The sequence below is a fragment of the Lactuca saligna genome, chromosome 5 (assembly GCF_052625555.1).
Source record: "Lactuca saligna cultivar CGN05327 chromosome 5, ASM5262555v1, whole genome shotgun sequence".
NCBI lineage: Eukaryota > Viridiplantae > Streptophyta > Magnoliopsida > Asterales > Asteraceae > Lactuca > Lactuca saligna.
Window position 1 is genome coordinate 105,735,131 of NC_136421.1, and position 17,317 is coordinate 105,752,447.

Consider the following 17,317-nt stretch of genomic DNA (forward strand, 5'->3'; position numbering starts at 1 on the left):
CAAGCTTCGTAAGAGGCAACCGGTTTCTGGTACTTCTTCATCATCCAATCCCCCGGTCATCAACATTTGGGAGGACATGCCCCTCTCAAGTGTATCCGCATCAGAAACAGAAAGCCCATCACTCTCACCACAACTAGCCTCACCCATAAATATCACTTGACCTTTTTCACCTATTCATAATATCCTAAACAGTTCACCTACAGAAACATCACCAAATTCTCAAGCCATGGCAGATAATCCTGGAGGGAATCAAGGTCCTCCAAACCCACCACCCGAGCAAACTCTCCGTCAATGGTCAAGACAAGAGGTGACTCAACAACCTCTTTGTATCACATACCCAGCTGCCACCAATTTGGAACTAAAATCCGGGCTTATCAACTTACTCCAAACTTTTAGAGGTTTGGAGAACGAAGATCCTCACAAGTTCCTCACCGAGTTCCATATAGTATGTGTGGGTATGAAACCACACAATGTCACGGAGGACCAAATCAAGCTTAGGGAATTCCCCTTTGCGGTGCAAGACGCGGCCAAAGATTGGCTTTATGACCTTCCACCGAGGAAGGTAACTACTTGGGTAGATCTTGTGAGATTGTTCTTGGACAAGTATTTTCCTGAGATGAAAGCTTCTGCCCTACGGAGGGAAATCATTGGAATCAAGCAGCACAAGAGAGAAGCTTTTCACACATATTGGGATCGATTCAAGAAACTTTGTGCTCGATGCCCAAAGCATGGACTTACCGAATACCAGCTCCTCCAATATTTCATTGAGGGAATGACTCCAATGGAAATAAGGCTTCTTAATGCCTCCAACGATGGATCTTTACCCGACAAGACTCCTACTGAAATCCGCAATCTAATCAAGAACATGGCTGAAGATTCCAAACATTCAAACCATGATGAAGAATGGTACATGGATGTACCCCGGGGTGTAATAGAAGTTCAAACTCCTCAGATTGAAGCTCAATTGTCCGAGCTCACAAAAATAGTCATGATGTTGGCCAAGGACAAAGGTGTGCAGCCCACACCCCGCCCATGCGGTATTTGCACCCAAGTGGGCCATCCAACCGATATGTGCCCACAACTCCAAGAGGAAGATTATGAAGAAGCAAAAGTCATGGGAGGCTATTTTGGGGAAAATCAGATAGGTTATGAGCAACCAAGAGGTGACCCGCGATGGAACAATAATCAAGGGTGGGGAGGCAATCAACAAGGGAATTATCAGCAAAATCAATCGCATCAATATCAACCAAGATCACCATTCCCTCAAAATCAACAACGAACACCCTTCCAACCTCAAAATTACCAACCAAGGCACCCACAACAACCCCCTCCACAAGCGAGTTCTTCAAGTATGTCCTTAGAAGACATAGTGAAAAGCCTTGCCACAAGCACTCAAAGCTTTCAACAAGAAACCAAGGCAAGCATAAAAAGCTTGGAGCAACAAGTATCGCAACTTGCTCAATCCGTGAGTAAGATGGAATTGCAAGGCAAGCTACCCTCTCAAACGGAGAAGAACCCAAAACATAATGAGTGTGCAATTACTCTAAGAGGTAGGAAAAGCTATGAAAGTCCAAGAATGTCAGATGAAGAAGAAGAAGAGAAAGAGATTGAGGTGGAAGAAGCTGTCAAAGAAGAGGAAAAAAAGAGTACTCCAAAGTCCATGAAGCTAGTAGAATCCGAAGTGAAAGTCACACCATCTCCATTTCCTTCAAGGCTGGCAAGCACCAAAAAAGAAAGGGAAGATGACAAAATCATGGCCATGTTTCGAAAGGTTGAAATCAATATCCCTCTTTTAGATGCCATTACACAGATTCCTAGATATGCTAAGTTCCTTAAGGAACTTTGCACATCTAAGAAAAAGCTTAAAGGAAATCAAACTGTGAAGGTTGGTGAAAATGTCTCAGTCGTGTTACAAAAGCATCTACCAAAAAAATGCAAGGATCCGGGTGTTTTCACGGTTCCTTGCAAAATGGCTAACCTTTTTGTACCACGTGCCATGCTTGATCTGGGAGCATCAATTAAGGTCTTACCCTATTCAAGTTATAAGTCAATGGGAATTGGACCTTTATCAAAAACCGGAGTCATCATTCAACTTGTTGACCGGTCTTTGGTACACCCGAAAGGTGTATTGGAGGACGTGTTAGTGCAAGTTAATGAGCTTGTTTTTCCCGCTGACTTTTATGTTTTAGACATGGGTGATGAAAACACCCCACAATCGAGCTCCATCCTTTTGGGGAGACCCTTTATAAGTACCGCAAAAACAAAAATAGATGTAGCCAATGGTACTTTGTCAATGGAGTTCGATGGTGAGGTGATCAACTTTAATATCTTTGAAGCCGTGCGTAATCCTAGCGATATTCATTATTTAAACTTCATAGATGTTATTGATTCATGTACTAATGATTTCTTTGATATGTCAAGCCAAGATGTGCTAACCACCATCTTGAGCAAACACTTTGATGAGAAAGGGATTAAGGAGTTGGCTGACAAGTACACATTGGAAGATGAATTGATTGAAGTAATTGATTCCTTGGAGAAAGCACAACCCATGAGAGTTGAACCACCACGCATGAAGCTAAAAAGTTCTAATCTGAAACTTCTCCCATCCATAGTGCAACCACCGACTCTTGAGTTGAAGGCTCTTCCCGACCATCTCAAGTATGCCTATCTTGGAGAGGAAGAGACATTACCGGTGATAATTTCGACCAAGGTGGCACAAGAAGAAGAAAAAGAGTTAGTTGGAATTTTGAAGAAATACAAGGAAGCTATTTGTTGGACCATTGCGGATATAAAAGGGTTGAGCCCATCGTTATGCATGCACAAAATACTGATGGAAGAGGACTTCAAGCCATCCCGTGAAGCCTAAAGGAGGTTGAATCCACCTATGATGGAGTGGTTAAAAAGGAGATCATGAAGATCTTGGATGCAGGTGTAATCTACCCCATTTCTAATAGTAAGTGGGTAAGTCCTGTGCAAGTAGTCCCGAAAAAAGCCGGAGTCACCGTTGTCAAAAACTCCGAAGGGGAATTGGTACCCACCCGTGTGCAAAACGGGTGGAGTGTTTGTATCGATTATAGGAAGTTGAATGTTTCCACCTGCAAAGACCACTTCCCTTTGTCATTCATCGATCAAATGTTAGAACGATTGGTCGGGAAATCCCATTATTGCTGCCTTGATAGTTTCTCTGGTTTTCATCAAATTCCGGTTGCCCCGGAAGACCAAGAGAAAACCACATTCACATGTCCCTTCGGTACCTTTGCATATAGACGCGTTCCCTTCGGCTTGTGCAATGCACTCGCGACCTTCCAAAGATGTATGGTAAGCATATTTTCAGAATATGGCGAAAATATCATAGAGGTTTTCATGGATGATTTCACTGTTTATGGAAATTCTTTTAATGAATGTTTGCAAAATGTCACCAAAATTCTACAAAGGTGCATTGACACGAACTTAGTCCTTAACTATGAAAAATGACATTTTATGGTTGACAAGGGCTTGATACTTGGACATGTGGTGTCCCAAAAAGGTTTAGAAGTTGAAAAGGCCAGAACAGATGTTATTAAGAGCTTACCATACCCGACAAATGTTCGGGAAGTACGTTCTTTTCTTGGCCATGCAGGTTTTTATCGGCAGTTTATAAAGGATTTTTCCAAGATCACGGTGTTGATGTGTCAAATCCTACAAAAGGAGGCCGATTTTGAGTTTGGTGATGAATGTAAGAAGGCATTTGATCTTTTGAAAGAATTGTTGACATCCGCCCCCATTATTCAACCGCCAAATTGGGATCTTCCATTCGAGATCATGTGCGATGCTAGCAATACCACAGTTAGGGTGGTTTTGGGACAAAAGGTTAACCGAGCACATCATGTCATCTACTATGCATCAAAGATCCTTGATGGTGCACAAGGCAACTACACCACAACGGAGAAAGAGTTGCTTGCTATTGTCTTTGCTCTAGAGAAGTTCCGACAATACCTCCTTGGAACTAAGGTGGTCATATATTCGGACCATCCAGCCATAAAACACTTGCTTACAAAGAAAGACTCAAAGCCGAGGTTAATACGGTGGATGTTGCTTTTGCAAGAGTTCGATATTGAGATCAAAGATAAGAGTGGAAAGGAAAATCTGGTTACGGATCACCTAAGTCGCATTGTACCGCCCGAAGATGGTATACCAATTTGTGACACATTTCCAGATGAACATCTATTTGCAGCCAAAGAAGCACCATGGTATGCAGATATCGTCAATTACTTGGTCACAAGTCAATTTCCCCCAGATTCATCCCGTTAGCAAAGAGACAAAATCAGGAAGGAAGCCAAACGATATATATGGGACGAGCCTTACCTTTGGAAGTATTGTGCGGACCAAGTAATTCGCAGGTGTGTTGAGCAAAAAGAGGTACAATCTATCCTTAATTTTTGCCATTCTTATGCTTGTGGTGGTCACTTTGGACCCCAAAGGACAGCTAGGAAAGTTTTAGATAGTGGATTCTTTTAGCCTTCTATTTTCCATGATTCCTATTTGCTTTGTGCACATTGTGAAAAGTGCCAAAAATCTGGATCTTTAAGCTCCAAGAATCAAATGCCTCTTACCCCTATTCTAGTATGTGAGATTTTTGATGTATGGGGTCTTGAATTTACGGGACCATTTCCGCCCTCTTTTGGTTGTTCTTATATTTTGTTAGCGGTGGACTATGTGTCCAAATGGGTGGAGGCTAAGGGCACCTGTACTAATGATTCCAAAGTTGTGGTCGATTTCCTTAAGGTACATATTTTCTCACGGTTTGGCACACCAAAGGTGCTCATAAGTGACCGCGGGACCCATTTCTGCAATCGGATGCTAGAAGCTATTTTGAAGAGATATGGAGTGACACACAAAGTCTCAACAGCTTATCATCCCCAAACGAAGGGATAGGTAGAGGTCTCAAACAGGCAAATCAAAAGCATCCTGGAGAAAACGGTCAACCCAAATCGCAAGGATTGGAGCTTAAGGCTAGATGATGCCTTATGGGCATACCGTACCGCCCTTAAATCTCCCATTGGTATGTCCCCATATAGGCTTGTGTTTGGTAAAGCATGCCATCTTCTAGTTAAGCTTGAGCATAAAGCTTTTTGGGTGGTAAAGAAATTCAACATGCGTGAAGATGAAGTGGGAAATAAAAGGAAACTTGATATCCAAGAGCTAGAGGAGATTCGGAATGATGCATACGAAAGCAACATGATCTATATGGAGAAAACAAAAGCATACCATGATAGGGCGATCTCCCGAAAGACTTTTTACAAGGACAAAAGGTGATGCTGTACCAGTCAAGATTCAAGTTAATTTCAGGAAAGTTGCGATCGAGATGGATTGGTCCTTTCGTGGTCACAAGGGTGCTTGACCATGGTGCGGTGGAAATCACGAGCAAGCAAACGGGTAAAACATTCAAAGTCAATGGTCACAGGCTGAAGCCGTTTTATGAGGATTTGAGGTGAAGAATGAAGAGGTTGACGAGTTGGAGAACTCGACGTACCAAGACTAAAGCATATGCGGGGGCAAAGTCGAGCCAATGACTTGAAAAAAGGGCGGCTAACCGGGAGGCAACCTGGGGTTATTTCTGTCTTTTATTTAAAAACAATTTCCATTTCTTTGAGTTTTTGGTTTTCAATGTTCCAAATGCATTCAATGATGATTTGAAATCACCAAACGGACCGAGGAATGCAAAAGTATTTCATTTCAAAGAGAGGAAAATTTTCAAGTTCAGAAAGTGAGGATTAGCATCCAGGGACCAACACAGGTCGTATCCCTCTTAGCCTTAATGAAACACGGGTCGTGTTCATGCAAAAAAAGTCCCAAATTCTTCCAGAGAGCAATACGGGTCGTGTTGGTTTTGGCCTTGACCCAACACGGGTCGTGTTCATGCAAAAAAGTCCCAAATTCTTCCAGAGAGCAACACGGGTCGTGTTGGTTTTGGCCTTGACCCAACACGGGTCGTGTTCATGCAAAAAAGTCCCAAATTCTTCCAGAGAGCAACACGGGTCGTGTTAGTTTTGGCCTTGACCCAACACAGGTCGTGTTCGTCCATAACTCAACATAAACCCCCCAACACGGGGCGTGTCAATTTGGCCTGGGGAGACATGGGCCGTGTTCGTGCAGCAGTTCAGGCCCTTTTTAAAGAAAAAAAATCGGGAATTGACCTCATTTATCCCCACTTTCACTTCCTAACAGCCCCTCTCTCCCAACAAAAACCTTAGGTCCGATTTTCATCAAATACCTTTCAATTTCTTCAAGATTTTGACGTTCATCTACAAAAAGGTTTGATTTTCATCATCTACACTTCATCTTCTCCATCTTAAACACCATTTTCTTGCATTTTCATGGTGGATTTGGGGGTTTTTGACAAACCCTAGATCCGAAAATCTCATGTGGTTTTGGTGTTTTAGTGTCTTAATCTTAAAGAGGGAAAGCTTGGGGAGGTTAAGGAAGATCTTTTCCATCAAGAACAACACAATCCCACACACGATTCGGTAAATTCCTCCCAACTCTTAACTTTTGGATTTTGTGTTCTTGAATCAAATTACTTCAAATTGTGGTCTATTTGGACTTGATTCTTAGTAGGACATCTTTGAAAACCAAATTTCCCGCGAAATTTTGGTGGCCAAATTCGAAGTTGACTGGACCCGTCAATAGTTGAATTTTGACATTTTGACCTATTGACTTTTAATTTGTCCCAAACTTGACTATGGAAGCTACATCTTCCAAAAGACAAGACAAACCAAATCATCCGCCCGCCGTCGGAAGCATAGGACTCCATCACCTCCATCCAGATCTCCATCACCTCCATCTAGGTCCCCAACACCCCCAGCCGACCTGTCTCATTGTGGTGTCGTATGTCTTGGCCTAGTTCAACAAGGCAAACTTGAGTCATTCCTTAAACGGGGTCATGCCATCCAAAAATTCGCGCATGTTCCATCCCTAAAAGAGTTGCATGTTTACAATCAAGTCAAAACCCTATTTCGCTACATAGGGTGGCACGGCTTGTTGAGGGTCCATGAATTGAGCTATAAGGTCCCAACAGCTGAGTTTCTATCCTCGGTTTATTCAGACCATGGGATCCTCTACTTCCGTCTAATGAATCAAGACTATGAGATCTCCTTGGATCAAATCAATGCCATTGTGGGGGCCCCAACAGAAAACACATTTGGCCCCACTGACCCAATCCAAGGATACTTTGACATGACTTGGTGGACCCAGCTCACCCAATTACACCCATATGTCTCTAGCGCTGCTAAAGCCTCATCACTTATCCATCCTGTGATTAAGGTAGCCCATAGAATCATTGCTTCGCTCGTCGCCCCTAAAGAGGAGCGAAGCACCATCAACGCGCTGGAACTCAAAATCCTTTATGCAATGACCCATACCGAGAATAACCTCATTCCTCATTATGGTCGGTTTCTGTGCCACAAGCTCATCCGCCTTAGCACATCCCGATCGGGAAAGATTGTTTGCGGGGGTATTGTCAGCATGCTCGCCAAGAGCTCCCACATCCGAGCCCCATACCCCGGTCCCCATCAGCCACTGCCGGGTGAGCCTTATCTCACCACTACTATCCTGGAGTCCATGCGACTCTTCCGTTCAGCAGGCGATAGCACACACCATTGGACCGTGGGTCAAAATCATGATCCAAAGCTCCTCATCACACCAGAAAATAAAGGCATTCTTGATTTGTGAAATCCCATTCACATGACCGATTGGCAAATCATTCCATACATCTTCCCCCACTCATACTCCACCGAGGTAGATGAGCAAAGTGAAGAAAACGAGGAAGATGGTGATGATGATGAAGAAGAGGAGGAGCCTCACCATGCTTCTCCCACCGGTGGTGGCAGCTCATCCCATTTCACCCCCGCCTTATCATCAACAGTATATGGACGAATTCCAATCAATCCATACCCGCCTCGACACCTACCAGCAGGATATTACCAGCCTAACCCATAATTTTTCCACCTTCACCACCCAGTACGCTCGGGATCAAGAGCGTCAACGCAAACATGAGCAGGACTTTTGGGTTTGGACCCGAAACCCCAGCTACTATCCTCCTCCTCCACCTCTGTTTTAGGTTGTTCCACCCTCTCCAGGCATCGGGGACAATGCTTATCTTTAAGCTTGGGGAGGGGTAGACTTGTATATTAGGTTCACTCATACTCATGCATGCATTTTCTTATTTTCAATTTTTTTTATTTCATTAAAAAAAAAACTCTTATTTTCTCTTTTCTATTTTATTTTCTTATTTACATTTTCCTTGCATTCTATATTTGTTCTTTAAAAAAAATGTACGAGATGATGACACTCTTTACATACAATTGCTCCATGAAACGAAAGAATTTCGAGGCGACCGGGTAGTTACCGGAAGCGTCGAATCAGCTGTCATAACTAGGGGACCCAAACACCGTAATTCGAGACCCTAGCCTTAGATAATAAAAAGAATTTATATTGAAACGTTTTTTGGGCGGTAATAACAACTTTAGGATGATTTGCTTTTGAATGTTTAAAAAGATTCTTTATCGGCAACTCTGAACCCACAGAACACGGACCTATTTGTTCACACGCGTTACCCCCGCGGTAACTAGGGGTGTAAACGAGCCGAGCCGAGCCCGAGCCTGACAAAGCTCGAGCTCGGCTCGTTTAATTTAAGGAAGCTCGAGCTCGATTCGAGCCTTAAAATGAAGCTCGAGCTCGGCTCATGAACAATTTAGTGGGCTCGCGAGCCTAATCGAGCCTAAACGAGCCTCTATGTGTGTGTGTGTGTGTGTATATATATATATATATGTGTGTGTGTCTATATATATATATATATATATATATATATATATATATATATATATATATATATATATATATATAGAGAGAGAGAGAGGCTTGTTTAAGCTCGTTTAGGCTCGCAAGCCCATTAATTGAAGCTCGACTCGAGCTCATTTAATAAACGATCCTTATATTTAGGCTCGAGCTTGGCTCGGGCTCGTTTAATTCGATCTCGAGTCGAGCTTTTAACGAGTCGATCCCGAGTAGCTCGGCTCACTTACACCCCTAGCGGTAACAGAGAGCTTAAGTATCAGACCCACACAATCAAAAAAGAAGGAAGGGTACAACTATCATATCTAGTACCCTAATCAGAATTTCAAATGCCAAAATGAAGAAATCTAAAGAAATTCCAAAAATGAAGATTGAAGAATCCAAATTCAAAACGAAGTACAAATCAAAGTTCAATCAAATCAAAAGCCAATTCAAGTCAAATATGGCGAATGAAGAACTGTGTGATATGATACTTGTGGCTCTCGAAAAAGTGAAAGCATAGGAGCTGAGCCCCTTCGGGTGGGCTCACTGTTTCAGCGAAAGCTGATTCGCCGTGACGGGTTCTTAAGGATGCGTTGATTCTGATTCTTGGTCATCTAGTCTTAAGGACATGAAATCCAGACTATGTTATTTTCTCCCATAAAGCTTAGTAAGGTATAAAGATTAAATAAAACTTTGGTTGGATTATTGGGTTACACCGTTTCGGGTCTTCCTCACATTGAGAGTTTGTGATATGTGGAAGGAAACAGGATGGTTACCAAGGTATCAATGATCGGAGCCCTATCGATGTAAAGTCTGGTCGTACCTTTATTTAGTTACAAAAGTACATATTCTGTGTTTGTTCTTAATCTTCTTTTCTTTTGCTTCATTTTGTTTCTCAAGTGCATTTTGTACATACCTTAAATTTTCATGGCATTACATTGCATGCATTCATTCTTAACCTTTAGGATCCTTCATCCCCTTTTCATTCTAAGTTTTCCTTTTTGCCATCTAGAAATCGTCCTGTTTGTCCGGTTCTTGTTCTTTCTTGAGGACAAGAAAGGTCTAAGCTTGGGGAGATTTGTTAGGTGCTATTTGTGCACCTTTTAGTCCCATTTTATGCATATATTTAGCACAATTGTTCTTCCTTTTCCTTGCATTTTATCATATTCAAGTTAGTCTCTAGAACAACCTTATTTGCACACTTTTATATCTTTTTTCAGGTAAACCGGAGGTTGGAACGCGCTTTGGGAAGTGTCGGGAAGCATTGGTGAAGATTTCGGGACAATCGGGCGAAGAACAAAAAAGTTGGAAAAATCAAGTTTGGAATGTGAGTCAGAGAGGTACACGGGGCGTGTTGAATTTACACTGAAAAGTGGGCACGGGGTGTGTTTGACCAAAATGGGAGCTGTTGACCATGCTGAACACGGGGCGTGTCAGTTTAGTGCAAATAAACACGGGGCGTGTTGCTGAACATTTTGATAATGGTAAAGACTATTGTACTCGGATGTTAATGTTTGGATATGTAAGCATATGTAAACTTTATTTGTTTATTAGTTGGTCTTTGTACCACTAATCTTAAGTCTTTACATTTTGATAATGGTAAAGACTATTGTACTCGGATGTTAATGTTTAATATTATGAAGCATATGTTATTAAGTTTAAAAATATATATATTTTTTGAACTATTATATAACTTGTGAATCATGAATTATAACATTATGTGAAAACTAACAAAAACATCACAAACTTACCCTTTACTGCTAAATGAATTAGGGAATCAAAATGCCTCCAAGAAGGAACACCAGAGCAAACCCTAAAGTAACACCAACTACTGAACCAACATTAGGACGAACCCGGAGAGGTCGGCCAGCCAGAGGGCCGGTTGTGAATCCAGTAACGGAAACGTCAACTTCTAGCGCTCCAATTCCACCACCTCCCGAGTTAGGACTTCCTCAAACTACAACAGAATTGGAACAACTAGTTTCAGAATGCATTACTATTGCAATGGCAACTGTGAGGAGTTTGAATGATGGAAGACAAGTCGTAGAAGTGAATGGACTGGGAAATGGAGTTGGAAGCACTCTGCACTCACATCCTGAAGAGCCTAGAAGAACTTGTTCCTACAAGGACTTCATGAGTTGCAAGCCAAGAAACTTTTATGGCAACAAATGTGTTGTTGGTTTAACTCGTTGGTTTGAAAAAGTTGAATCTGTTTTTGACATATGCTACTGCTCTGAAGGTAGCAAAGTGCGGTTTGCTGCATGCACCTTGATGGATGGAGCTCTAACATGGTGGATTGACCATGTAAAAACCTTGGGTATCTCAGTGGCCAACTTAATGTCATGGGAGAGCATGAAAGAACTTTTAATAGAGGAATACTGCCCCCGAGAAGAAGTACAGAGCCTAGAACATGAGCTTTGGAACTTAAAAATGAAAGGCTCTGAAGTCAAGGCTTACACAACAAGGTTTAATGATCTTGCACTCCTCTGTCCAGGCATGGTGAAACCAGAAGGCAAGAAAGTGGAGCGTTATATATGGGGTCTGGCTCCAAAAATAAAAGGACTGGTACTTTCATCAAAACCTACCACATATCTCAGTGTTAAACGTCTAGCTATGCAATTGATCAAGAATGAAATCGAAAATGGAGTAATGGTAAAGGAAGTTGAAACTCCAAAGGTTAGCAACAACCACCATAAATGCAAGTTCAATGGAGCGAACCAGAACCAACAGAAAAAGCCTCAAAATGAAAAGGTATATGCTATGGTACCAACCCCAGTTCCAATTCAACAAGTTCCAATCCAACAAAAGGGTTACATTAGGAATATGCCCTTATGTAATCAATGCAACCGACACCACAAGGGAGAATGTTTCCATTGTGCCAAATGCAATAAGAAAGGTCATATGGCAAACTTTTGTCGAGGAATGTCAATAGTTGCTGCAGTACCAGGAAGGGGTAATAGATCGGGTTCTAGTGGAGGAGGAGCTTGTTTTGAATATGGAGAAAATGGCACATCAAGAGAAATTGCCCAAAGTTGAAGAAGGACGACGGGAGTGCTCGTGGTCGGGCTTTCATGATAGGGAACAAAGATGCCATACAAGATCCATCGGTGGTTACTGGTACGTTCCTTATCAATAACAAGTATGCTACAATTTTGTTTGACTCCGGTGCCGATAGAAGTTTTATAACTCCATCATTTAAAGAACTATTAAATCACGAGTCTAGTAAATTAGATGTAGCATACAAAGTAGAAGTAGCAAACGGTCAGATAGAAAACACCACCGAAATCTTACGAAATTGCCTCTTAACTTTAAACGACCACACATTCTATGTCAACTTAATGCCAATGAATATTGGAAGTTTCGACATCATTATCGGCATGGATTGGTTGTCTCTGCATCATGATGAAATTCTTTGTTTCGAAAAAGTTGTACGACTAACTCTACCTAACGAAGAGACCATGATAATCTACGAAGACAAGTCGGGTCAAAACTTGAATCTTATTTCTTGCACTAAGGCTCAAAAATATCTACACAAGAAGTATTATGCCTTCTTGGCGCACGTAGTAGACAAGAAGAGCAAGACGAAAGAAATCAAAGACATACCTCACATATGCGACTACCCCGATGTATTTCCTGAAGATCTGCATGGATTGCCACCAAGTCATAGTGTCGGGTTCCGAATTGATTTAATTCTGGGAGCAAATCTAGTAGCAAGATCTCCTTATAGATTGGCACCTTCAGAAATGCAAGAGCTTTCAAGTCAAATGCAAGAACTACTTGACAAGGGTTTTATTAGACCAAGTTTCTCACCTTGGGGAGCACCAGTCTTATTCGTCAAGAAGAAAGATGGTTCTTTCAGGATGTGTATAGATTATCGGGAGTTGAACAAACTAACAGTCAAGAACCGTTATCCACTCCCTAGAATAGATGACATGTTCGATCAACTCCAGGGATCTAGTTTCTATTCGAAGATAGATCTAAGATCTGGATATCATCAGCTAAAAGTATTAGAAGCAGATGTTCTGAAAACTGCATTTAGAACTCGATATGGTCACTATGAGTTTCTAGTTATGCCCTTCAGACTAACCAATGCTCCAGCTGTATTCATGGATCTCATGAATCGGGTATGCAAACCATACTTAGATAAGTTTGTTATAGTGTTTATCGACGACATTCTAATCTATTCATGAACTAAAGAGGAACACGACCAACATCTGAAATTGATCTTGGAACTGCTAAGAAAGGAAAAGTTGTACGCAAAATTCTCTAAATGTGAATTTTGGATTAGAGAGGTACATTTCCTAGGGCATGTACTGAGCAACAGAGGAATACATGTGGATCCCACAAAAATCGAAGCAGTTAAGAATTGGGATGCACCAAGAACGCCAACCGAAGTGCGATAATTCTTAGGCCTTGCTGGCTACTATAGAAGATTCATAGAGAATTTTTCCAAGATAGCAAAGCCACTCACTACGTTAACACAAAAAGAAATAAAGTTCAATTGGGGAGATAAGCAGGAAGTTGCATTCCAAAAGTTAAAATAGCTGTTGTGTAGCGCACCAATCCTATCCTTACCTGAAGGAACCGAAGATTTTATCGTATACTGTGATGCGTCAATTCAAGGATTGGGGTGCGTTTTAATGCAGAGAGAGAAGGTTATTGCATATGCTTCACGACAACTCAAAGTACATGAAAACAACTACACAACCCACTGTTGGATTAATGTCTAAGTCCATAACTATAATTGGTAAGACTTGACCCGACCCGGCATGGTCCATTTGGGTTGCATGGCATCATGCACTTGGATAGACTAAAATGAGAGAAATAACACTTAAGGTTTGTTAATATATTATAAGTTCTAATATATTAATAAGGTTATTTAATTAGTATTGATCAAGAATTAATTTGGAATTAATTAAGTGATCAAAAGGAGACTAATTAAATATATGGGTTGATTGTGTAAATCATTCATTCTTATATATGTGGGCTTGTGATCCAAGATTCCTTATGTTGGACTAAGTCCATGGGGTGACCCATGGATACTCCATGGAGGTTAAAATCCATGGAGCATAAGGAATGGGTAAAGTCATGAGTTACATGGTGTAACCCTAATAGCCACCATATAAAAGAAACCCATGGCTCAAGAAATCGACACTATGTGTGTGTGTATGAGGGCTAGACGATTTCATGAAGTGTTCTAATTTCTCTCTAAGTTATTCCAAGTGCTTATGGTGTTGTGTGAACCATTTGAGGTGTCACACTTGGGGCACTAGGCACTCAAGCTTTATGAAGACATTCTACATCAAAGAGGTATGTATTCTATCTTGTATTGATAGTTTTGTATGCTAGATTAGAATAATACCTTGGATGTTCATATTTGCATGTATAATAGAGAAAACATAGATCCAAGGTATTTAGGGTTGCATGTACACTTAGGAGTGTTAGAATGCTCAAAACCCAACAGTGGTATCAGAGCCTAGGCTTGTTTTCTTGTTATACCTGCAATAGAAGCTGAAAAATCGAGTTTTGATGCTGTCAGCCCAGCTGACTCGCCGAGTCCATGAAGGGACTCGACGAGTCCAAGGCAAAATGCATCCAACTCGCCGAGTTGTGTTCATGCACTCGACGAGTTGGACCCCAGACAGCATATCTTCAAGGTTTTTGGCTAGAAATGGACTAGGAACATTACCCTAAGTTGTTTTGAACTTATAAACTTGTTTTTTAATGTGGTAATGTTCATGCTAATCCATTTTCAAAGATAATTGTCAATAGATTCATGTTTTGTATTAGTTTAAAGGTTAGACTAATTACATGAAAAAGTTTGATTTGAATTATCTTGTTCTTATGAGTTGCTTAGATTAATAGAAAAGTTGAGTGAAAAAGTTGTTTTCAATCCAAATTAATCTAAGAGTTGATTCTAAAATGTGTTTTTGTAACTTGTCCTCAAGTTATATGAAAAGTCACATTTAAGTTTCATAAAAACTCATAAAAGTTGGCAATGGTTACAAAAGATGAAGAGTCTTGTCCTTAAGTTATGGAGGTTCAAGAGTCACTTCATTAATAAATAAATAAATAAAATATGTAACCTTAATTAATTCCATAAGTTATAAAATAAAGAAAAGGTTAATTCTTTATTAGTTTAAAGTCTTCCATAATTTGTCCACAAGTTATGGAACTTGAAGAGTTTTTGGATTAAAACTACTTTAAATACATAAGTTATGGAATTAATTAGTTTTGAATAGTTTCAAAACTTGCCCTCAAGTTTTGGAATTTGTAAAGTTTTCTCTTATGAATACTTTAATTCCAAGTTAGCCCTTAGAATTTTAAAAGTTAAAATTCAACCCTTATACTTTATAATATTATAAGTTAATAATATTTATATGTATAAGAGTAAAGTCGGTCTTACCGCTAGTACGCCTCACTCACGAAACCGGTCTATAAGGTGGGTATAAGGTTGTTGCCTATAAAATGGCAACTTAATGGGTGTCCACTCTCACCCACCGCTTGCTTGACTGGTGGAGGGTCGTTAGCCGAACGGGTTTGACATGACTATAATTCTCCTTTCATTAAAAGTATTAATGATAAATACTAAGTAACTAAACTCTTAATAATTCCCAATCTTAGTTACTTAGGAAAATGTGAATAAGGTGCTAATCCATGAAATTACACTTTGCACTTTGTTTAAGTCGGTTAGTGGATCGTGTGTGGTTAACCGGCACACTAACTCGTATTTAACAAGGTAGGCAAAGGGTAACTTAATGTTTATCATAGTATCGATGGAGCGTGTGTGGTTAACCGGCACATCGATTGAGGGGTAAACACTTAAGGGTACCAAGTAATTTGCATGGTTATTTCACACCTTGTTTTCTGATCCTCGGCATCCCAGTCACAAAACCTGAAGGGCACACTCGAGATTGAAACATGCCATTGAACAGTTCAATGAATCTCAAAAGATCTAGGAATTTCAAATCCAATTAAAACCTAATAATACATTTCGTTTATCTTGGTGGAAATTGGTGAATCGTCATTCACCTACCTTCAAATTGTTTTATAGCTTGGATTACGGCATACCTCTTCTAAGTTATAAAATAGTCTGTTGGGTCCTAGCCTTAATATTTCATATTGGGTGTCATATTAAGGACTTTAAATCAACTATCTTGAATATCTCCCAAAACATGTCTGGTTTAGACATTTATGATCTTCCCAAATCTCTTGAAACAAGCTTTCCTAAATGAAGATGATGTCCCATGGATATCATACTTCTCTCTCCTCCTCCAATTATTCTCCCTAACCCACAAGTTCTTGAAAAATTTAAGGTCACTCGAACCCTATTGGCAAGACAAGGTCTAGGTGTGATCACATCTTGAAGATGTAGTCACATATTGACAAGCCGGGAGAGTTGGGTGTCAATGTCTTGAGAAAGTTGGTGGTTCAATCACTTTCTAAGTCACATAGTGAGTTCCTTTGGGAAACCTATGAAATAGACTATGACAAGACCCTTAATGATCTTATCTATTGTTAAGATCAACTTCCTGAAACTTTATGGACATTGACAATGGTGACACTGGAAATACAGAAAAAACATTCTCTTCCCAATGGAAAGGGATCGGCCATAGTTAACTCGGTTGAACAAATGGTAAAGAGAAAAGCTAAGTCTGTGATAGTCCCGTGTACCATTATCAAAGGGTCCATATGTTTATATTGCCAAAGAAAGGGTTATTATTTGCGAAGCTGCCAAATTTACCTAAGGATGTTAAAGTCAATAAGGTTGACTCTACTTCAGGCAAAGTCCACTACTCTAACTCTGTTAAGTTTCTATTCTGAGATTCTTGATACATGATGTGACTGGGTCACATGGTAATGTTTTAAGAATCAAAGAAAAGTAAAGGAACTCAAAGAAAGAATATGCTGAATCTGATCGCATAGATGGATTTCTATCGCGTAGTTTGAAGATCGGATTCTTGAGCTACTTCTTAGGAGTTATGAGGAATTGCTAAGGAATAGATAACAACAAGTTTTTCATATGGGTTGTAAGGATAAGTTTTTCCGCATAGTTTTAAAATAAAAGAAAATTTTGATTTTATTTATTTTAAAATATCCTTACAATGGCATTTGAGGAAAAATTGTTGCTTATATGATTCCATTAATAGCAAGAGTGGAAATATGAAATTGATTCTTTCATTTGTGGTAATGTCTAAATTTATCAAATAAAGGAAAGATTCTCATCACCCAAGTTTCAGTTGGACCGGAACTTGGAATCATGCAAGTTGTATAACATGATGAATGAGAACTTTCAAGTATTGGAAAAATTAAGACTAATTACTTTATCACATGGATGTGTGAGTAAAGTAATGGACTAAGGGATCGAGTACACATTCTTGTGCACTGGTCAAGTCCATCACAAAAGATTGATAAGACTATTCGTCATAGTTTACTAAAGCTCAGTAAATATGATTATACTTACAGGCTTAAGTGTAACTCTGAGACATTGGAAAAGGTTCCA

The 17,317-nt window shown here is 40.2% G+C and overlaps 1 protein-coding gene across 1 annotated transcript; it reads left to right on the top strand.

Moving 5' to 3' along the window:
• The first annotated feature begins 226 nt into the window (after positions 1-226).
• Positions 227-2,866, top strand: LOC145045570 (uncharacterized). Its single transcript, XM_078993890.1, has one exon. It carries the CDS (start codon positions 227-229, stop codon positions 2,864-2,866), a length of 2,640 nt encoding a protein of 879 aa, XP_078850016.1.
• Positions 2,867-17,317: the final 14,451 nt, after the last annotated feature.